Genomic DNA, 23711 nt, shown 5'->3' on the forward strand with positions numbered 1-23711 from the left:
ACGTGCGCGGGAGAAGAGATTATAAAAGCTGCACGGCACACGCTGTAAAAACTGTAAAAGGTGCGCGGCACACGCCAGCTTTACACCGTTCGGCCCCTCGCAGCCCCTCACGCTGACCAGGCGACTACGACACCCCAGCCCCTCACCACCGCGACCCGCCGCTGAGCAGGGGGGGAGGGGTCGAGCGGCCACCCCGTCCCGCCCTCGCTCCTCATTGGCCGGCGCCGCAGCGAGGGGGCGGGCGTGCGGCGACCAGCTAGCGCGCGCGCGGTGACCGCCCGACCCGGCGTGCCGGCTTCCTGTTTGCGCCGCTTCGCTTCCGGGTCGGCGGGGGAAGCGCTCGGCGGTGGCCGCTGGGGCCGCGGCGCTGCCTTAGCCGGGGGCGGGAGAGCGGGGCCGCCGCCGCCCGTGCGAGGGGCGGGCGGGGCGCGGGAGCGGCGGCCGCCGCCGCTACTGCTGGGCCGGCATAGCGCGGCGGGGCGGGGGGAGGGCCGCGGGGAGGCGGCGGCGGCGGCCTCTGCCGAGGCCTGGGCCGGCCCGCCGCCGCCGCCGCTCGGCCGATGCGCCCGGCGCGCCCGCCATGGACAAGATCCTGGAGGGGCTGGTGAGCTCGTCGCACCCGCTGCCGCTGAAGCGTGTGATCGTGCGGCGGGTGGTGGAGTCGGCGGAGACGCCGCTGAGCCAGGCGCAGTGCCGTGCCATGTTCGCTCTCAGCACCCGGCTGGTGCTGCAGGGCCCCGACCCCTTCCAGCGGCAGGTGGGGCGGCAGGTGCTGGAGGCCTACGGCCGCTACCACCGCGACGAGTTCGAGGCCTTCTTCAACCGCGGGCTCGTCCTCGGCCTCCTGCAGCGCGGCTACGGCGAGCTGAGCAACCGCGACCCCCGCCATCCTCGACTACATCCAGGCGGGGCTGCGCCTGATCATGAGCTGCCCCTCGGTGCTGGAGCTCTTCGAGCTGCTGCAGGTGGAGGCGCTGCGGCTGGTGTGCGAGCGGCCGGCGCCGCCGCTCTGCGCCCGCCTCTGCCAGCTGCTGGGCGACTTCCCGCAGTGCCTGCCCCGCGGCAGGAAGCTCTCGCTCGCTTTCTGCCAGCAGCTGGTCCGCAGCATCGCCCACTTCCAGAGCCAGGGCAGCCGGGAGGCCGAGCTGCGCCTCTACGTCTCGCAGGTAACGCAGGTCAGCGGGTTGCTGCGCAGCGTCTGGAAGGCCGAGCCCGACACGCTGCTGCCCTCCCTGCAGGAGCTCTTCGCCGTCATCTCCGCCGCCGGTGAGCGCCGCCCGCCGGGGAGCGGGGTCGGGGGAGGCGGGAGGGAGCCGTGCGGGGGGGAGGGGGCCCTTTGCCGGCAAAGCGGGGCTTCTCCCCGCCGCCAGCATCGGTCCCTCTGCAGGCGCTGCCTTGCAGCCGTTGCTTCCTCGCCCAGATGCTGAAATGCATCATCGTGGTGGCCGTCGAGACAGCAAAGCCTTCCCCCATCCCCGCGTCAGAATGAAGCTAGCGGGGAAATGGTGGCTGGTTTTGGAAAAACTACTGTTGCAATGCTTTAGATGATATGCTGGAACAGAGTTTTGGGTGTCCCGTTAGGGAAAAGCTAAACTGGTTGGTATCAAAAGCACCTCATCCTCCTTGTTCCCTCCAAAGAGACACCTTGGGTCTTGGAACTGTTTAGCCTACAAGAACTGGCTTGTATGTAAGGAACATGTAATACTTGGGTATCGTAGGAAGCATTCACTGCCCGAGTTGATGCTGCTGTAAATAGGTCCTTCTTGACCTCAGAGATCTATGAAGTGCTGTATTAGCTGACATTAGAAAGTGTCTTTGCTGTTGAGACACTCAGGAGACTTAATGTTCAATTTTGCCATAACTGGCATGGTTAGCAGGCTGTTGTTGAGATAGGATGTGGGAAATACCAGCTGCATTGGATCCTTAGGCTTAATGTCAGTTATGATAAACAATTGTATGTTGCTACTTTTTAGGAGAAAAACAGACCACCAAAAAACCCCAACCCACTTCTCAGCTCTGTTGAGGGTGGAGGAAGAAGTTGTCAGCCACTTTCTTGCATGGATATTTAGGTGGACAAAAGGAGTTTGTAATTCAGGGCTATTAATTGTCTTTAATGCATTTGAACTTTGTTTTGTTTTGTGATGATAGAATGTTAGATGTAGGAAAGACTCACTGTCTCAAAACTGTACAACTACAGTGAAAGTTGTAGGATAGAAGATAAAGCCTATTTTTTCCTATGGGATTTTCTAGTTACTTATATTATGGCATGTTCAACTATTACAGATTCTTCATTTGAACCTTCTGTTGCCCTGGCAAGTCTTGTGCAGCACATACCATTACAGATGATTACAGTACTCATCAGGAGCCTTACTACAGATCCAAATGTGAAAGATGCAAGTATGACTCAAGCTCTGTGCAGGTACTGTATTCCACTGTAAAGGGGGGAAAAGTCTCTTTACCTTAGTCTTGTCTTTTTTTGAAGGTGTCACTTGGGTTCCATATAAACAAACAAAAAACGTTAAAAGACCAACGTTTCAAAATGGTTTTGTAAGTTAGGCTGTTTAGTATGTTAAGGTAATGTATGTTTATGATACTGTGGATGTTCCTGCCATAGTTTCAGGTTAAGGCTGCTGCTTTCATTGCTAATGTGGCTTCTTTCTTATGCTTTGCTAGGGTCATGAAGAAGGTTAATTAGAAACTAAGAGGAAGCCAGCTCTGTTCATTTTAGATGACATCTTATGTTTAGATCTTCCACTGTATGGGAGGTAGCATAAACGGGAAACTTCTGTGAGTTTACTCAAGCTGACAAACAAGGCCTTATTTTCAGAAGATCAACCTTTCTGCTTTTCCAACAGGCTGTGTGGTGCTCTCATGTCATTATTTTACCTGTAGTCTCCTCTTCTGAAGGGAGGAGGCAGTTATAAACGAGTTTTACTGCTTAGTTTTGAGGCGGGTTTTCTGCTTAGATATGTTCATGATTTTTTTAGTAGGATTTGCAGGGGACAGCCTCTGTTGCTATCTTCACTCGGGCCTCCAGAGGTGTTTTGGAAAGTTCTTTAAGTAACAGAATATTAGCAATGTAGCAATGATGTAAAAACAGTTGCATATTATACTCATCACTGATCTAAACATGAGTAAACACTGAACTGTAAACTGATTTAGATGGGAATCTTGGTTAGTGTCTTCAGATATGTGAATAATAGTGATGCAGAAAGATGACAGTAGGAGAAAGATGAAGACCTTCTTGGAGTTCTTTCAATTAATTTTTAAGGCGCAAGGAAAAAGCTGCTATTGTACACTGAAGAACAGAATAATATCTAAAGTAGTTAAGCAGGAGGCCATTAGAAATTTGTTCTATTTTTTTATATAAAAAAACCTTTCTAAAAGTCTTTTCAACTAAAAGAATTTGTCTTCTATATTATTTAACTATATCCATGCGTGTGTAGTGTAATACTTGAATGTTCATGTAGTATAGCACTTGCATATCTTAGTAAAATCCTGATCACACTGAAAATGTTCCTCATATTTACATTAAATTGAGAATTTGTATTTCATTTGAAAACATAAAATTAATGAGAAGAAGAAGCAGCATTAATATTGTCATTTGGGATAAGACATACTGTTTAGGGACTTTAAAAGAATCTTCTTGACTGAGCAGATTTTAAGCAAGCTGTGTGCCCAGTCTAAAATTCAAAGGTGAGGAATTCAGAAGGATTTGTGCATGCTAATAATTTGCCAGTACTGGTGATTAATTTTCATGTTAGTGTAACTTTAACATTAATGTTGTATTACCTGCTTCAACATGATGTGATCGTATAATTGTAGCTTTAGAATGGCTTCTTTGTGTGCCCTCTGTTTAGAGAAGTAATGCAGAGCTGAGCTTTGAATATAATAGGAGTTATTATCAAATAAGTGCTCTTTCTTAATATTAGCCACATGGTGGGTTTTTTCCTCTTGTTTTTGAAAGGGCAGTGCAATCTTATTTGCCTTGTTCATTCTTTGAAGCAATACCTGAGTCAAACCTCTGGTTCTGTTCCCTGGGATTTACTTTTTGGTACCTCTTGTTATTTCTGTTTGTAGATACTCTCATGTCAATACTGTTCCAGTTTCTTTTTCTAGTTTTCGCAACTAGTAATTGCTCTCATCTGGCTTAGAGGAGTAATTGCAAAGGGCATAATGCATCTGGAATGTCTGGAGCACCGAATGGCAATGTTGTCATTAGGCTTGCATCATTCCTAGGAGATGCAGAATTCCAGGAACAAGAAGGTCTCCTGATGAGAGTCAGCAGAGCTTTGGTGACTGCAAAATAGAGGCCTTGTTGCGTACTTCCTAAGGATAACTTCCATGATACTGCGGAGTCTGTCTGAAGTTGAACACAGATTAGTAAATAATCTGTAATTAGAAGACTAATAAACTGAATCTCTTCAGTGTGTGTGTGGGGTTAGGTTAGTCATAGGCTCATGTGAGAAAGGGTGCTTGCTTTTTGGCATCATTGAGCTGGTGCTAGTTGGTTCAGCCGGCTCATGAAGCCTTACCTGAAGCATCAGCGAGGGAAAGCAGAAATTTGTTGTCTCTCTTCTGGGATGTATGACTACTTTAAGGGTCTACTTCAGAGTTCTTAGAGGAAATTGATTGCTTATAGTCAGTATCCTGACAAGTATATTGCTTCTTTGTGCTTTAACCCAAGTATCTTTGTTTAGAGAAAATTAAAATGTTGCCAAGGAAAACTCCAGACATGACTGGGCCCTTTGCCCTGTTGGTTAAAAAGTAAAATATTGTAAAAAATCGGTTTCTTTGTGGGGTGCCTGGTAGTCTGAGCATCTTCAGTTGTTGTTGTTTTGTTGTTTTTCTAAGCTGAGGGATTTGCACCTGAGCTGCCAGATTCTTTGATGTGGCTAAGAAGATACTTTTGTGATAGAAGTTACTGTCTGAGGTTGCACAGATAACTTTTTTTTTCTATTCAGAGATACCAGAAATACTGTCTTGGTTAGGTACATATGGATATTAGGCATGCTTGTGTTAGTGTGATATGAGGCAGGAGGTCCTCTTGAGGCCTTTAAGTTTCTCTCAATCTCGTCAAACAGGAAAAAAAATCCTCTGTATTTTTATTCATGATGATTATGTCCCATATTAATATCAGCCTTTGTTATAAAAGTGCAGTCATTGCTTGCAACAGAGCAGGAGCCAAGTAAATGCAGTTCAGAGAGGATTTAGTAACCAAAACATCTAATCTTCACCTACCAGATCTCAGATTTAATGCTTCTTGGGACAGTCTCAGGCATGTCAGCAGGTTTACGTCTGTTTCCTTTTCTGGCTTTTGTTTCTGCTCTGAAGAGCATTGACTCTGCTTTTAAGAGCAGGAACAGCTTTGAAGAACGGGAATTCTATCTGTATCAGTTATGCAGAGAATGAGGCTTCTCTTCACAAGGTTAATCATACTGAAATGATAGCTGTTGTCCCATTAGTAACAATGTTGAATAGTTCAGCATTTAATTATGCTAACTAAAGATGACACAGGATGGCCCATCACATAACCAGAGCAATGGGATGGAACAGAGGGGGTCCAGCTCCCACCCAAAAGCAGTTTTTCATTTGGAGTTCAGCGTTGGTGAAAGTGCGCATAGTCTACAAAACAGTAGTCAACAGTGGTTCTAATGTCAGACTCTACAGAATACTCTTTACTTGTCTAAAAAGTTAATTAAGAAACTCAAATATTTTTGTTATTGGGCTTAAATTAACTGTGCAGGTGTTTGCACCACTGCTGAAAAATAAGAACCCTACAAATTGGGGAGGGGATTGGTTTGAAGGTGATAGGAGTATGAGGTTCGGAGCCCATTTTTTAGGTTGAGGTTAATTCTTTGCAGGCAAAAGCAGTTTTGGCCCACTTGTTTGATTCTGTGTTCTAGAAAGTATGTGGCAAGGGTGCTCAGAATAAACATGTTTGAATCGAGTATCTTGAGGAAATGAGACCTTTGTGTAAGTTCAGAGCATCGATTATGATGTCATGGGGTTTTTTTTTTGTAATAACATGGAACAAACCAAGTAAGATCTGTGCTTGATCAGTCCTAATGATTCCTTATTTTAGACAAACCTTTGAACGTTATATTTGCAGATAGTATGTGATCCTAAGATATACATTTCAGAATGTGTTATTGTACATTTTTGAGATTCAAATTGTAAACACTACGTAGATTTAGGTTGTTTATGGTAATACTGTTATCCCAAATCTGGGTTCTGGCCCCAGTGAGCAAGAGCCCATCCACACACAGCGGAGATGTTTATTGCATGTCTGGGCAGAGCTGGGTGGTAAATCCACACAGCTAACACACCTCTTAACACAGAGTAAAACATTGTATTCGTGTTGAACAATTGTTTGCAATTATGTTTAGTCACACTTAATTTTCCTTGGTTCTTATGAGCCTTGTCTCCATTTAAAGGTACATTCTTTTTTACCAACATGTTCTGTGGGGAGGGGGCTTTGTTAGTAGGGGGTTTCTTTGCTCGAGGGTGGATCTTTTAGTATGCCAGTTAGGATAGTTCAGCGATATTTCAAGTCATGTTGTGTTTAGTCTCATTAACCATTTGTTTCTCCTTGAGCTTATCTTGTTACTACATATTTATGGTGCCTGTTCCTTCTCCCAAGGCCATGTTTTGTTAACTGCTTGTGAGGATTTAACTAACATCCTCTGTTTTCAAATCCTTTCTTGTTTTTCTGTATAGATACTGACATATTTCTTGTTTCTTTTCTTTCTCATTCTTTTTTTAAGTAAATAATTCTTCTATCAATACAGCGTGTCCAGTTGCATGTCTGGTGTTGCTAGAGGGTGTGATTTTGAGTTTGGAATCTGAGGACCGAAACCCTGATTTCAGTCTGTTTGAAGCTCTCTTAATCTCCTGGGGGAATATAAGACCTTACAGTCTTGCTTCAGATTGATGATCATAAACTATGCTGATTTGTAGACTCTTTATTAGACTGGTTACTTGTAACCTGTTCAGTTCTGTGCTAGAATTTAATGTCTTAAATCTCCTCATAAAGATTAATGATTTTATCAGAAAAGAAGGAAAGAAATCCACTTCTAGCTTCCTGTTTTCATAGAATCATTGAATGGAATCACAGCATTGCACAGATTGAGTGGAGACTTTGGAAGTCATCTGGTTCAGCCCTGCTTGAAGCAGCGCAGCTTCAAAGTCAGGCAGTGCTGTGCAGGGCCTTGTCCAGTTGAGTTAAAAGCTTTCTGCAAGGATGGAGGTGCTTTGGCCTTACTGTATAACTTGTTTCAATGTCTGACCACTCTCATGGTAAAAGGTTTTTCCTTCTACTTAATTAGTGGTGCCTCATCTGGTTTGAAGAAGGGAATCTTGGGGACAATTAAAGAAAATCCAATATATTGCTAAGTAAAATCTCAGAAGAATGAAGCCTAAATCTCATGGTTTAGCTGGTACTGCCTTACAATATCATCTGTGTCTTAGAATTGCTTTAGCTAATCTGCCTTTCTGCTTTAAGTGTTGGTGGAAATTGTCTATTAATTTAGAAGGATAGAATACCCCTATTTTCCATTGCTGATATTTCACTATATTTTCTAGGTGCAGATAAAGTCTCTTTGTTATATCATTTTTTTAGCTGTAGTGAAACTCTTCCTATTGGGGTGCGTATAGATCCCAGGCTGGTGATAGCTATTATAAGATCCTGGTAGTGCCTGCTGCCATGTATTTAAAATTACTAGATTTTACCTTATTAATTGAGAATATTTGAGTTGGCTTCCAGGAAGGTAGTTCTTCCTTTTCAAATTTAGGCTTATTAGTCAGTTTTGTTCTGGTTTGGTTTAATAGCTGTAGAAGTGGAGGTTCCCATATACAGGCACATTTTCACCTTCAGTAGTAAGTTTCTACCACAAAATGAAAATATTAGCTTAATGTCTATAAAACCAGAGTTCATACTCTTAAATAACAAGCAACAATAATGTATATAATACTTGATTTTTTGTGCTTATGTATTGGAGGGGGTCGTATTTTTGTCATGTGTTAAACAGATTATTGTTAGAGTCAAATGACTTGAGATATAATCAAAATTATTTTATTACTTGCCTAACTTTCTTGCGTTACTTCTGGTTTGTGTGTGTAACTTATCTGGGTTATATATAATCTTTTTGTTGAGATTAAAATTAGTGCTACATTGGATTTTTTGTTTTGTTTTATTTTTTATTTTTCATTAATCTTTCAGAATGATTGACTGGTTGTCCTGGCCTCTGGCTCAGCATGTGGAAACATGGGTGATTGCACTGCTGAAAGGACTGGCTGCAGTACAGAAATTTACAATCCTCATCGATGTTACTCTGCTTAAGATTGAATTGGTATGTGTGAAAAGAACATTCAAAATTGAAGGAGAAGTAAAGGAATTTGTAACAGCCGTGTAATTGCATAACATCTTTTGTATTGCGACAGGTATCTTACTGTTCCGCAAAGGTGATGTAAATGTATCTATCGCTTTCAATTGCATGTAATGATTATGTCTCTTTCAAATGGTTGTGAATTTAGAGATTTGTTTACATTTCTACTGAAACTTCACTATTTAGATATGCTAAAATAAATGTTTGGGGTTTTTTAGGTCTTTAATCGACTTTGGTTTCCTCTAGTGAGGCCTGGTGCCCTCGCTGTCCTTTCCCACATGTTACTCAGTTTTCAGCATTCTCCAGAAGCTTTTCATTTGGTAAGTAACTAAATAAATGTTTTTTTGAGTTCTTTGAAATGTCATTCACATCTGATTTCTAAAGTGGGTGTAGAGAGTAACGGAATTGAGGCACTTGGATTTCATATTTGTTTCAGGTTTCCAGCATCAGATTTCTGTGGTTCACAGAGCACTAGGCATTCTAACTTCGAGGTTCAACTTTAACTGGAAACAAATATTGGTCTCCCTAGTATGTACATATTTCTGGCAGTAGCATCTGGACACAGCATTCTGTCTTTGACCATGTACTTCTGGAAATATTTTTATGTTATGTGAAGTCACTGATAAAGTTGGGCTGCAAGTAGACTTCCAAGAACAACTGTTTGGGGTAAACAGATAACCAGTTATCTGCTATATATAACCTAGTCACCCTGGATAGGTGCATGAGGCCCAAGAAGTACTTCAGTTCAAGAAAGCTATGCTATCTGTATTTTAGTGTTCATGTGGGCAAACTGAAGGACACTATTTTTAATGGCCACTCTTCAAAATGCAGTTTTCCGGTTAAAGCAGTAGATGCTAGGGTATGACAATGTTACTACAGAAAGAAACAAACAGTCCATGTTAGTACAGAAAGAAGTCTTGCGCCCTCCCTGTTCTCATACTTTGTGTTCAGCTTCAAGTTTAAGTGAAATACACATCTTTCAGACTGAACCATAGTAAGTAACAGCCTGGCACACTGTTTCTCTAAGCTCTCCCCAGGGTTCTTGGGCCTGAAAGGGTCACAAACCCTTTGATTAGTGTCAAGAGTAATTGCCTTATGGCTGTTACGCCGTTTTTTAGTGATAGAAGTCTGAAGTTTCTCCTCCCTTTGCTGCCTTAATATTGGCCTAGGGTAGAAATTAGTTTGAAAGAGCAAAGTAGCTTTGAATAGGCTTAAACACAAATATTTTGTATATTTACTGTCTTGCTGTTCTCCTTTGTTCCTGAGACAAAACTGTCATGAAAAAAATGTAAAGTATGAGATGTCTTACTCTAGAAATAGTTGTTTGCTTTCGGATGGAAAATTCCTGCCATGGGTTGCATGCAGTACTTCGTGTCCATTTTCCCTCCATTTTAAACATTCTTCACTATCATTTTTTCAGCTGCTGCTGTCATTTAGTATCCGATAATATTTTCCCGGACTTAAACTACTTGTTTACTTTTTTATAGTAAATGTTCTGAAGGCTTAAATGCACATTTGATAAATACACATTATTTTGCAATGCACCTGAGCTTATGTTCCCCTTCCCTATGCTTGAACATAGTTAGCATAAATTACTTTTTATATATATATAGAACACTGTCTTGCACTTATATAGTATAGGTGCAGAGTTTATCATGATGTGTACTACAGAATTTTAAAATCTGCTGATACATAAAATTTTAATTTGGCCTCAAGCCAGAAGCAATACTTCTGTATGTATTCAAAGTGTAACTTTCAGTATTATGCAGCAGTAAGTAAGAACTTGGCTTGCAGGTTGAGAAATTGTACTTTTTCTGTTCTTCCCATGTGCTTTGTCTGTGCAAAATTATTGTATCTTAGATCTACTTTATATAAATTCAGTTCTTGGAGCTCAATAGTTTCTTACTGCAGTGTACCCACATTTATAAAGTGAAAGAAAGAAATTTTTCATTGCAACTTTCGCTGTTCACTTGGTAGTACATTGAACACTTAATCTCTGTGTTTTCATTTTTAAACTGTGGATACCTTGCTTACAGAAAGAGTAGGGTTTGTTCCTCTGAGATGTAAAAATATTCCTTATACTTAGAGAACAACAGATATCTGAAGAGCTGGCAAATGAGTATTTTGCACCTGGCCCCTTTTACTTTGGTGTTTTAAAGTATATTAATTCCTGTAATTGGTATACTTCACTAAAATTATGATAGCTATATTATTTTTGTTCTGCATTTCCTGTCTTTACTATCAAACAATATGTAAGCTAATTTATGATGAGTCCATCCACTTTTTTCACAGTTAAGCCATTTTGATAACTTGGAAACAGACAGAAGTATCTAAAATACTTCCGTTCACAGTGAGAAGTCCCTACTCTTCGGGACTGCATTGAAGTAACTTTCTACTTGAGGTTTTAAGACTAATATTAAAAGTAAGTCTCATCAATTTAAAAATACACACAGAGCTGCGCTGAAGAAGGGGAAGGAGGTGGAGTTAACACTTCAGATTTGTACCCAATTTCAAATGGTAATGAACCTGAACTAATCCTCACATAAATTACCATATCTGTGGTAAGCTTTTTTTAGCTTATTAGTAAATTACTGTCTTGGCTTCTTGAGCCTAGCTCCCTCGCTAGGTGGAGCTGTGAGCCAGTTTCCATCTTGTCAACTGAAATACCACGGCTGTATTCATTGCGTTCAGATCGCAAGCATCTTACTCTGCTTAAGGAAAATGGAGAGATTTGTTTTAAAAACTGTATCTATAAAATTAAACAGGATACTGCACTGTTAGTGGTGGCAAAAAGTAAAATGTTTGCTGTTAATATCCTTAATAAGGTGAGTACTTTGGTAGCTTGACTGGTTAAAATCTTAATGTGCATTTTCTATATCCATGAAGTTCCAAAACTTGATATGTGAGCTAAAGAGCATTGGATAATTAATTGGTCTGTTTCAAAATTGTCATGGGTAAAGGATAATGCATGTTTGTTTCTCAGCCGCTTCTTGTTTAAGAACAAAAGGTCCCCTGTCACTTGGCATGTCTGAAACAATAAAGTTGTTTGTAGAACAACAAAAACAACTGGAAAAATGCAGTTAACACCCTTTTTTGTTTTTTTCCCATTCAGATTGTCCCACATGTGGTTGGTTTGGTTCATTCCTTCAAAAGAGATGGCTTACCTTCCAGTACTGCCTTTCTGATGCAGTTGACTGAGTTGATACATTGCATGATGTATCATTATTCAGGATTTCCAGAGCTCTATGAACCCATTCTGGAAGCTGTTAAGGTATATTAGGAATATTAAGCGGGTGGAAAGTTTTTGTTTCGTTCCTTTCAATATGAAAGCTATAACCCCATAGATCTAAAATCTTTAGAACTTCTGCTAGGAGAAAGGAGGTAGCCACATAATTTAATGTCAATTCTTAACTGCATTTGGAATACGCTAGAGAAATTGTCCTCACTGTCCATGATAAAATTACAGCAGGCTTTAAGAAAAGCTTGAAGTTAGATCCTTTGTTAAAAGTAAAATGTGATTTCTTAAGCCTCACATACCTATTAATAGACTTTTGTGAGGTTTATTCAAGGCATTTCATTTCAGCCCAAGCTAGAAACTAACTCTTCAAATAAAAGTTCAGAGCACTAATAGTATTGAAGAGCAGTAGGTTCTGAGGAGTACTTGGCATGGTGTTCATCTTTGGCTAGCTCCAGAAGACCATTGTTAAGCATAACATCTTAATACTGCGGTCAGTATTGCATGCCTGTGTGGGTAAAGGGTGCTGGCCAGTGCTGTTTCAAAGCAAAATTTAGCTTTCTGTAGATAAATACTTAAGTGCATAATGCACTTAAAAATAAATTTTAAAAAAGCCAACACCCTAAACCAAAAAAACGTTGAAAACATAAAACAAAACCAAAGAAAAACCACAAAAAGTCACTGGGTATTACTGCCTAATTTTATAGCAGTGTTAAATGTTTTGATGCTTTAAAAGCCCTTGTCAGCTTAATTCCAAGTATTCTGGAGTTTATTCTTCCATTTTTACATTTTGATTTGACAGAGCAGTTATGTATTTCTAGTAGAATAGAGGATGTGTTAGGGTTCTATTAAAGCTTGAATTATGAAAGGTAGTTTTTTGTGGCAGAAAGGATTCTGTGAATGTACAGGTCAAAAGTGACCACTAGCCCCTTATTCTTGCTATTTAAGAACTGAATAAAGAAAGCTTTGAAGAAGGGGGATGGGGTGGTGTGTGTGGTGTGTATCTTCTAGGCTATCAAGGCTAGCAAGACCCTGAAGGAGAATATGGGAACGACCAAAGATGTAAGAATGTTGAATGGAAGGACCTACTACAAAAACCTATTAAGTGTGTTAAATGTTTCTCTCTTAGGATATGCCCAAACCCACTGAAGAGAAGATTAAGTTAATTCTCAGCCAGAGTGCTTGGACTTCTCAATCCAGTTCTTTGCCATCTTGTTTATCTAGACTTTCTGGAAAATCTGAAACTGGGAAGACAGGCCTAATTAATCTAGGAAACACTTGCTACATGAACAGTGTTATTCAGGCACTTTTTATGGCTACGGAGTAAGTCCATTTCAACAGCTCTTTTCATTGCAAATAAACAAATGCAACTATTGTTGCATTCTTGCTTTTCGCAGATTATTGACGTGTCCTGGGGTGTCTCAGTTTACTAGAGCTGGGTGGGTTTCTTTGCACTTGGTTACTGGTTGCTTTGTTGAAAGTCCAGCTCTGTGAAACTGCAATTTTAGTCGTTAAAGATTCTGATCCTTCTGTCTAGTCTCAAAAGATAAGTCCCTTTTTGTCCTTGATCCCTTTGGTCCTTGATAAGGACCTTGATCCCTTTGGTATTGTAAGAGTTTACGGTAGTACTTTTGTTATAATCTGGAAGCTATTAAAATTTTTTTTGACTGTCTCTAGCCCATTCTTAAACATTTAAATGTTTAAACAAATGGGCTTTTTGCAGTGTTCGTTCCTACTGTACAATAATTTGGCATCTGCACTCGAGCAGAATCCAGGTATTGAAGGGAAGTGTTACATGCTTTGCTTTCTTTCAAATTGAAGAATTTTCTGAGCTGAAATGGTAACTGTATTGTTCTTAGACATCTAGCAAGGAAACTAATGTAATCTATTTTTTTTCAGTTTCAGAAGACATGTTTTGTCTCTGAATCTAAATGGGTGTAATTCACTAATGAGAAAATTACAGCATCTTTTTGCATTTTTGGCCCATACCCAGGTATGTCAGTTCATTTCATCTGTTCTTTTTTTAAGCCTGGATCTATATAACAAAATTTAGGAACAAACATGATGTCATGGGAGTCCTCTTGAGTATATTAAAAATGTAAGTGTGATAGATTTGTAGGGGAATGAGTCTGCCTCCAAATGTTCACGTGGTGTGAATGGACTTAAAGAAATGTATATTTCATAAGTGGAACATCTTGGCATTGTGTTGTTTCTATAAATGGACAGTAACATGTTTTCTTTGAGAAGCCAAAATGAAAAAATCTAAGAATTTACTTGGTATACAAGCTGACTTAACATAACTTTCTGTGATAAACTGTGGTTTTCTGCAGTGATTTTTACACTAAATTTTATTGTAAGTCAAATTCTGATCATTATTGTTAACAATATTTTGTTAGTGGTAGAAAGCCATAAGACACTTCTGTTCTCTTTGATAAATAAAAATAAACTTGTGAAGGGGATGAGGCTGAATCACCTTCAACAATAAACTGGTACTTAGGAAATACTGGTGTTTTTCTGAAGAAAGAAAGCTTTTTTTAAGCTTGCCAGCAAGATCAGTAACTGGTATTACACAGCTGGTTGACACTCACTACACTTTTTGTATTTGCTTGCAGGATCTGCTACTTTTATCTTTGTACTAGAGGTGATTACTACAAAATTATTTCTTGTCCTATGATTAATTGTTCTAAAAGTTTGTGCACCATGTGTTTCATAGAGTTCCTCTAGGATAATGTAGTCCAAAGTTCAGTGGTCAATATCACAGTAATATAAAGAGTTTTTTAAGTAATTCTTGTCTGTCCCTCTCCTACACAGAGGGAGGCGTATGCTCCTAGAATTTTCTTTGAGGCTTCCAGACCACCGTGGTTCACTCCTCGATCCCAGCAGGATTGCTCAGAATATCTCAGATTCCTACTAGACAGGTACAGTTATTGTGCCGTTAATGGGAATGAATCTACCCTTATCACAATATTGAACTGTTAGGAGTGGCCATCTAACAGTTCCACTGCATGTGTGAGGGCCAGGAATTTTGGGCCTCATTCCTGGCTGTCTCTGGTTTTCTATATCGTCTATGAAACACTCTGCATCATGGATTTAATCTGTGGTAAATCTGGGTACCATCTTGTATGCATGTTATTTAAAGCAGGTTATAGTGATAGTAGTGTTCCATTTTTACAAATCTGAACTTGGGTGTTAGTCGTGGTCCCATTGTAAAATCCACGTGGTTGCTGAAAGCAGTTTAGTCGTGCATCTGGAATTTCATGTTGGTGGAGACAGCTATATTTCATACAGGTCAGAAGTCATGGAGAGGTGTACATGCACTTATAACCAGTTTAATAAACGAGCAAATTAACTGTGGAACAGGATAAAAATACCTAGGTTTATTAGTAGCCCTCTTATTTTGGCTTGATGAGATGTGGCTTAAGCAGTATTGCTTTATGACACATTTCATTTCGGGAGAAGATTAGCTCAATAGTGAAGTACTGTTGGGGTTTTTCTGTTGTTGTGGTGTTTTTTACCTCCCCTGTCTTGGGTTTCTTTTTTGGTTTGTTTTTTCTTGTAGTTTCTTAACTTTCTTGGCTACAAAATCCTGACCTTTTCTTTGGAAATAGTCTGGCACTAGATAAATAGCTACTTGTTCTCTTAAGAAAGTCTGACATACAGAACCAGTCAACTGGTAAACTGATTTATTAAGATAATGTAATGGTAAATAACAAAAATATTGTTTGTTTTTTTTAAATACTTTCCAGTTCTCTCAGTATATCCATTGTGTTCTGTTACATATAATGAAACCCACATTAAATGCATTTGTGTTTTTCTCATACTCTGTTTTGGATAGTACTGATCTGTTGTATGGTTCAGCTTGCTTATATAAAAAATAACAAATAGCTTTTTAAATGTAAGACACTTCTAGCCGCTTAACCATATTTTACTATATGTGTACTATATATTAAACATAATATTTAACCGTATTAACTATATTTTTTTGGCATAACTGGAGAAAAAAGTCTGAAATAGTGCAGCGATATTTGGAAAATAGCACAGCTACTTAGATTTATTTTTCTTTGTCTTCAGGCTGCATGAAGAAGAGAGAACCTTGAAAGCATTGTCTTCAGCAAAGACTTCTGAAAGTATAATGAATGAAGAGTCCCAGACACAAGAAGCTGTCCATAAAGCACAGGTATTTGCTGAAGCACTTTGTATGGGAAGTGAGGAAAGAACTCTGATAGAGAAAATGTTTGGAGGAAAATTGAAGACTACTATATGCTGTTTGAACTGCAAAAGTATGTCTCAAAAGGAAGAAGCTTTCACAGATCTCTCTCTGGCTTTCTGTCCTCCAACATCATTGGATAATGTTGGCCCAAAATGTATGGAACATTCTGAAGTGGAAGACGACTATATGGTGCAAACTAATACTTTAGCAACTAGTCCTGCTGGAGAAACACCCCTCAATAATTTGGAAGTAGATGGTGGATGTGACACAATAATAAATGAAGGAACCATGAAAGATTTTTCTACTGAGCCAAACTCTGAGAATACGACAAATTCTGAACTCAACAAAGTTCAAGATAATAGGGATATGTCTCAGACACTAGTAGGTAAAAACACCTTGTCAGTTACAGACTTACTGAATTATTTTCTGGCACCTGAGATCCTCAGTGGAGACAATAAGTATTATTGTGAAAAGTGTGCCTCTCTACAGAATGCTGAGAAAACTATGCAAATCATTGAGGAACCTGAATACCTCATTCTCACTCTTTTGAGATTTTCATATGATCCAAAGTGTCATATAAGGCGCAAAATCTTGGACAATGTGTCTCTGCCACTTGTTTTAGAACTGCCAGTCAAAAGAGCAACATCCGCTTTAGCTGTAGTTTCTGGAGGTTGGTCTGTTGGTGTTGAGATTTCTGATATTGGAGAAAATCTTGCTAAAAAACTGAAGCCCTCAGGTGCTGATGAAGTGACCTGCCCACAACTGGTGCCCTACACGTTAAGCTCTGTGGTGGTGCATTCTGGTGTATCCTCTGAAAGTGGACATTATTACTCATATGCTAGAAATGTTACTGGGTCAGGGCCTTCAGGACTCTGCCACCAGTCTACAGCTCTTTCTTTAGTCTCTCCTCAGGATAAGTTGTTGACAGAGGAGAGTCCTTGTACTGTTGTAGAAAATGAGCTGGATGCTGAGATGCCAAAAGAATGGTTTCTGTTCAATGACAGCAGAGTGACATTTACCTCATTTCAGTCAGTCCAGAAAATTACCAGTAGATTTCCAAAGGACACTGCTTATGTTCTGTTTTACAAAAAACAAAATAGCACCTGTGGCTTCAACACCAATTCAGCAAATGGACTCTGGGTAAATGGAGACCCTCCCCTACAAAAAGACCTCATGGATGCAATTACGAAAGATAACAAACTGTACTTGCAGGTAAGATGGAAATTGTATATGAAGAGTGATCTTCTTAAAACTCACAAGAGGCAGTCTAAAAGAAAGAAAAAGTTAGCTTTTAAATATTCTGGTATATTATCCTTATAAATCACCAATCTTGCTTCCGTATTGATACTGCTGGACAGGTTTCATAGTAAAGTTGTCACCATTAGATGGAAAGCATCAAGGAAAATGGCTTAAACTCATTGCAGTTTAATTTTTTTTTAGAAGACATGCTTGCATAAGTTGTTTAACCACTAGTAATTCTTTGCAGGAGAGTCTTTTCAACAGTTGTAATTTTCATTGCCTTTAATAAATCACAAGAGTAGCTAAAGCATACTTAAAAACTTGTTAGCAGTGTTCTTACTAGCACATTTTCATTTGGAGTGCAGTTTTATTTATACAACTGTGCTTACCCAAATGCTAGTACCACTGAAATGGAGACCAGATGTTAGTGACTAGATTCCACTTTCCTTTTCTTGCTTTTTCTGCCACCTTCTGTGGGACCAGCCACTGCCAGTTGCACTTTCTCTGTGCTCCAACAACCTCACCTAGCTGTAGTAGCGTCTTCAATTGCTGTTACAAAAAAGCCACTGTTCTCCATGTTTCAGTATGTTTAGCTTTGAGCATTGCTGCGATGTTTGAATGGTGTAACAGTAAAACTGTGTTTTACTCTGTGCTCTTTGATGTGTTAAACTGTTCCTGAAAGAGTTCTAGGCAGACTTAAATTAGAAAAACTAGGTAAATTCAGTTAGAAAAGGTCAGCTAAATCTCACTGTGGAAAATCTGTTGTTATAGGTGCAGGTGTTTTACAAACATAAACAAGAGAACTGAGAGTTTAAATTGCAACTCTGCAGCTATTTTCTGACTGTGAGGTTAAAGCATGTGTCCTAACCATCTCTGTTCATACGCCATCTCTCCTCTTGATTTGACAGAGTAGCACAAAACATAGATTCTTTAGCAACAGTCTCATATGATAGAATCATAATTTGGATTGGAAGGGATGTGTAAAAGTTATCTAGTCCAAAACCCCTACAGTAAGGAGCGACATCTTCAACTAGATCAGACTGCTCAAAGGCCTGCGCAGCCTGACCTTGAAAATTTCCAGGGATGGAGTATCTACCACCTCTCTGGGCAACCTGTTCTGCTGTTTCTCCACCCTCATTGTAAAAAATTTTTTCCTTACATGTAGTCTAAATCTACTCTTTTAGTTTAAAACTGCTACCCCTTGCCCTATCGCAACAGGCGCTGCTAAAAAGTTTGTCCCCATCTTCCTTATAAAAGTACTCTTCAAGTACTAGAAGGCCGCAATGAAGTCTCCCCAGAGCCTTCTCTTCTCCAGGCTGAACAACCCCAACTCTCAGCTTTTCCTTAGAGGAGAGGTTTTCCATTCCTCTGATTATTTTTGTGGCTCTCCTCTGCACCTGCTCTAACAGGTCCTTGTCTTTCCAGAACTGGACACAGGACTCTAGGTGAGGTCTGACCAGAGTGGAGGGCAGAGTCAGGGCCATTGACCTGCTGGCCATGCTTCTTTTGGCGCAGCCCAGGATACGGTTGGCTTTCTGGGCTGTGAGCACACTGCAGGCTCATGTGCAGCTTTTCATCCACCAATACCCTCAAATCCTTTTCTGCAGGGCTGCTCTCCACCTCTTCATCCCCCAGCCTGTATTGATACCTGGGGTTTGCCCTAACCCATGTGTAGGACCTTGCACTTGGCCTTGTTGAACCTCATATGATTCACATGGGCCTACTTCTAGAGCTTAAAAATGGGTACAGTGTTTCCCTTTTTCCAGTCACCATGCACTTCACCTGACTGCTGTGACTTTTCAAATGTCATGGAGAGTGGCTTGGCAAGTACATCAGCCAGTTCCCTCAGAGCAGATCCACCAGCTCTCTTCTGCTCCCTTGTCCCTGACGGCATTTTCCCTCAAAGTTCTAAAAATAGGGGTCCTATTGATTAACTCCTTGAAGAGCTGGAATTTTGCTTTCATAAATTCAAGGTCCTGACTTCACTGTTTGCCTGACCCATGTCTCTCAGGACTGTGAATTCTTCTACCTGTGCATGATCACGGCAGCCCAGGCTGCCTCCAGTCTTAGTGTCTCAGATTAGGTCACTTGTGTTGGTGAACAACAGGTATCATGTTCCCTCTGGTAGGGCTCTCTGTTACCCGGCTTAAGAAGTTATCCTGAGTGCATTCCAGGAGTCTCCTGGATTGCCTACAGCTCGCCATGCCACTTTTCCAGCAGATGTTGGCGTGGTTGAAGTCCCCAGCAGGACGAGCCTGCGAGCGCGATGCCTCCTGTAGCTGGAGTAAGGAGGCTTCATCAATAGGCTCCCCTTGATCGGGCGGCCTGTAATAGACACCAGCCACAAAGTTCCCTTCGTTGCCGCTGTCTCTAATTCTTAACCATAGGCTTTCAACCTGCTCGTGGCTGTTCCTCAGACAGCCTTCATTTCTTTACATACCCCTCTGCCCCACCTTCCTCGCCTGTCCCTTCGGAACAGCCTGTAGCCATCAATAGCTGCACTCCAGTCATGGGATTCACCTCGCCAAGTTTCTGTAATGGCAGCTGGGTGGTAGCTTTCTAGCAGCACAGTGGCTTCCAGCTCCTCCTGTCTGTTGCCTACACTGTGTGCATTGGTGTAGGGGCACTTCACCTGTGCTGTTGGCCATGTCACCTTCTTAGCTCCTTTGAGGAATTTCATTGGTGTTGCCTCCTTGTCTCCTGTTACCTCAGGACCCCCTGGCTCATCTTGGTAAGACCTGAAGTGTGCTGCAGGGTAGCCAGCATGTCTCACAGAAACGGGCTGAGGGCCCTCACTGGCACCCTGCCCCTCTAACCTTGGTGTCTCATCCCACAGCTTGTCCATGGGTGAGCCTGATATTATCCCCCTCCCCCTTCAGGTCTGGTTTAAAGCTCTGTCAGTGAGCCCTGCTAGCTTGTGAGCAAAGACCCTTTCCCCCTTGGAGAAAGGTGAGGCCCACCTGACACCAGCAGGCCTGGTGCCATGTAGGCCATCCTGTTACTAAAGGATCCAAAAGTGGCAGTGACACGAGCTATGGAGCCATGTATTAGTAGACTGGGTCCATCCGACTCCCAGTGTCACCACCCACAACTGGAAGTAGAGAGGGGAAAATAATCTGTGCTCCAGATTCCTTTACCAACCGTCCCAGGGCCCTGAAGTCTCTTCTGATTGCCCTTGGACTATGCGCTGCAGCTTCATGGCCACCCACGTGGAAGAGCAGCAATGGGTAAATAGTCTGAGGACTGTTCCAGGCTGGAAGCTTCCTGGTGGTCCTTAACCCAGGCCCCTGGGAGGCAGCAGGCTTCTCTGAGGGGAGGGTCTGTCCAGCATACGGGACCCTCTTCCCTCAGAAAGGAGTCACCTACAGCTATAGCCTGTCTTTTCTTCCATGTGGAGTTGGTCACGACATGACAAGGCCTTCCTGACCTTGACAGCACCTCTGGTGTAGACAGATGGTCATGTACGTCATCCAGTGACTGAAATCCCACATCCAGAACCCAGTGCTGGCCGTACACAAGCAACTGGGAAGGTGTGGTGGGCAAGGAGGGTGTTTTCTGCCACCCTGAGTATAGACTTGCCTCTAAGATAATGTCACGTTTTCAGTCAGAATTGCTGTGACTTCCGTTGATATGTGGATCTTTTAGTTGTGAAATTTCAAACTCTAAGACAGATTATTTTTTATTTTAGGATTATAATTATAGCAGCATGTAGGTGACAGAGTAAGGGGGATCGGGGTAGGGAGAATCCATTTTAAGAACACAGCCTGAAGAAAAGTACTATTTCTACTACGGTGGTAATGTAACCTTTTTTTATAGAGTCCAACATTTAGAGGAGGAACAGTGTCATCCACATAGAATATAAACCCTAGTAGTTATTATTTGCATATTTTCCTGTTGAATCCAATGCTTGCAGTCGCGTTTCATGTGGATACATGGTTACCTGAGTATGTATAACAGGCTTTTTTCAGATTTGAAGAGATGCTTTAGCCATATGGAACAAGCAACAGTATCAGGATATTGGGGGAAAAGTTAAATAATGAAGTTATTCTTAAATATGTTTCTGTGAATTAACATTTTCAAGATCATTTTGATGCAATTTCAGGAGTATGCAGAGAAGTTAATTACTTTAAGCTTTTTGAATACTTCTGTATGTCTAGAACAAGTGAAAAGTCAATGTGATTTTATAAAAGTTAGTCATTTAGTGCATATATGCAAAAATTGCTTTTTGGTAATCTTCCATACTAAAGCTTTCTCTATAAAACCTGTACCTGAAGTTACATAAAGTAATCCTTTTCTTTTCTAGCTTTACAAGTGAAAGCAAAGTTAGTAGTTCCTTGAAAACTTTTTCCTTTATAATTAAATAAAAATGGTCTTCTCAAAATTGAGAAGATTTTTCCAGGTATATGGGTTTTGTTTGGGATTTAGTTGTTTGGGTTTCTTTAAAATACAGGATCTTTTACCCACCTTTCAGTTTTGGATTCTTCAGTATTGGCTTTCTTTGTAGTGCTCAGCTAATCTGAGAGTTGTTGAGATCATGTCCTTTTCTCAGTTTAAATGTAGAAATACTCAGTTACTGTTTTTCTCAAATTAACACTAATATTGCAATTCACTGAATTAAGTCATATTTTTGAGAAGTCTCATTTCATTATTGTTCAGAGTTCTAAAGTAGTTATTTTTCTGCTAAATTAAGGATATACTTTTCTGTCTTGAGAAAGCCTTTACTTTTTAGAAGAAACACTCTTATTGCTTATTGCTTTTGTTTTACTATTGCATACCGGTTTACCACATGGTCAACTAAAATATTTTTGCTTTAAATAACAAAAGCAATGTGGGTAGTTTCCACTCCAGTTAAAACAAATTAAAAATCCTGTTTTGGGAACGTGGAAAGCAGAGGGGGTAGCTCTGCATAATTCTTAGTTCAGAGAACTGTATTGACTATCAAGTTTTACTTACCTGATTTAGTATTTGTTGGGGTAAACATAATCAGCCTGAAACCATTGAACATCTTTTTAGAAACAGGAGTACTTATTTCAAAAATGCCAGCTCTGTATGCTATACTAGAACAACTTAATGTAAGTTCATATTAATCAAGTCAATATATGCCTTGAGAGAAGAAAGAAATGTGCTTAGTTAGCACAAACTACTGAAACTACTCAACAGGCATAAAGCATGAATGATGTTAAAGTGCTACATAATTTCACTTTTAGCATTGAAGACAATGTGTGTTTTCAATACTTGTGCTCTGTCAAGAAACATTAAGAACTGATAATTTGATCACTGCTTCATATCTCTCATGCATGTGTATGTATAGATACCTTCCATTCACTATAGACAAGTACATAATAGCAGTGAAGCTAAGATCATAGCTGAGGTTTATCCTGTTCTCACTGCGCTGTGGCTGCTTGTGAACAGTATTTCCAAGTGGTTGACAAAAGCTGTGCTTGCAGTTCATTTACACTCTGTACTGAATGTGGTGCATTGCTCCAGACCTGGGAGTCATCCCTTGCACACAAGTCATGTGCAAGATACTATGTTGTTGCTGTTCATAGTAGTGCTTCTCTTTGTCCCCTCCCTGCAAGGAAGCCTAGTGACAGCAGAACAATTGCCCAGTTGCTAATGGTGTTGTGAAAGGTACCTAATAGAAGACACTTAATTTAGCTGCAGAGCTATGCCGAGGCCCCATACTATCCAGTAACTTAGTAAGGGAAATTGAAATAAATCATGTTTCTAGCTAAATCTGACAAAATTCTTAGCTGCAAGACTCTAGTGTACTTTTTGTCTACAACTTCCATATTTTCATTTAGTGCAATTTAAAAAAAACCAACCAAACAAAAAAAACCAGCCGAGGTACAGTTTAGTTTTGAGAAGAAATTCTGTTCTAAGCTAAACAGTTCTGCAGTGTAGTTTTTCAACTAAACAGACTATTTATACGAGGCCTGCTATTTTAATCAAACTTCCATGTTGATTTCTGGTACTAGAAGTGAGTTCTTCATATTCCCCTGTTGTTCTTAGTAAATTTACTTAGTTTTATGTGTCTTATAGTTAGCAGATACAGAAGAGACCACATACTGCTGGAGATAACACTGTCTTTCAGGAATATGGGCAGCGTATCTGTGTAGACAGTGTTCTTCAAATATCTTTGATATCATTTTGAAAACAAGTATGCATTTCAGTCCTTAGTACTATAAAATAGTTTTAAACTTAGGCTCTGTTTTTCTAAGAGGGCAGAGTAATTTAAACCCACAAGTACTATTATTAGCACCTGTGAAAGTACATGGACAAGACCAAGTTTAGTGCTTTCATGGTAGTATAATACGAACAGTCTTCCAGGTTCTCGGCTCTGTTCCTTGCTTTCACCAGGAGACAGAAGAAAAGGAACAATTCAAGGTGAACCATGTAATTGCTAAAACCCTGGTAAAATTTCCTCCCGTTGCCTTTAGGGAGGTATGTAGTGATGAAGTGTCATGTGAAGGAGGCTATCAGTATGAGCCTTAACACCTGAATACTTTCAGTTTGTTTCCTAGAGAAATAAAGCTTGTGCAGTTCTGTTGTCTTTTTTTCTTGCTGCTCTTCCAGAGCCCAACACCTGTTCTTCCCACCCTCAATTTCTGAAGCTCTTGACAGATGTGAAGGAAGGGAT

At 40.7% G+C, this 23711-nt stretch overlaps 1 protein-coding gene across 1 annotated transcript in view; it reads left to right on the forward strand.

Moving 5' to 3' along the window:
• Positions 1-339: 339 nt before the first annotated feature.
• USP38 (ubiquitin specific peptidase 38) overlaps positions 340-23711 on the forward strand; it is a 30633-nt gene continuing 7261 nt past the window's right edge. The window contains 10 exon segments of the mRNA XM_055794036.1: positions 340-880; positions 882-1266; positions 2284-2419; positions 8222-8351; positions 8606-8707; positions 11500-11658; positions 12752-12945; positions 13522-13615; positions 14434-14540; positions 15694-17044. Coding sequence (XP_055650011.1) covers positions 581-880; positions 882-1266; positions 2284-2419; positions 8222-8351; positions 8606-8707; positions 11500-11658; positions 12752-12945; positions 13522-13615; positions 14434-14540; positions 15694-17044 — 2958 coding nt within the window. The 5' untranslated portion in view covers positions 340-580.

This window comes from Falco peregrinus, chromosome 2 (genome assembly GCF_023634155.1).
Source record: "Falco peregrinus isolate bFalPer1 chromosome 2, bFalPer1.pri, whole genome shotgun sequence".
In the NCBI taxonomy this organism is placed as follows: Eukaryota; Metazoa; Chordata; class Aves; order Falconiformes; family Falconidae; genus Falco; species Falco peregrinus.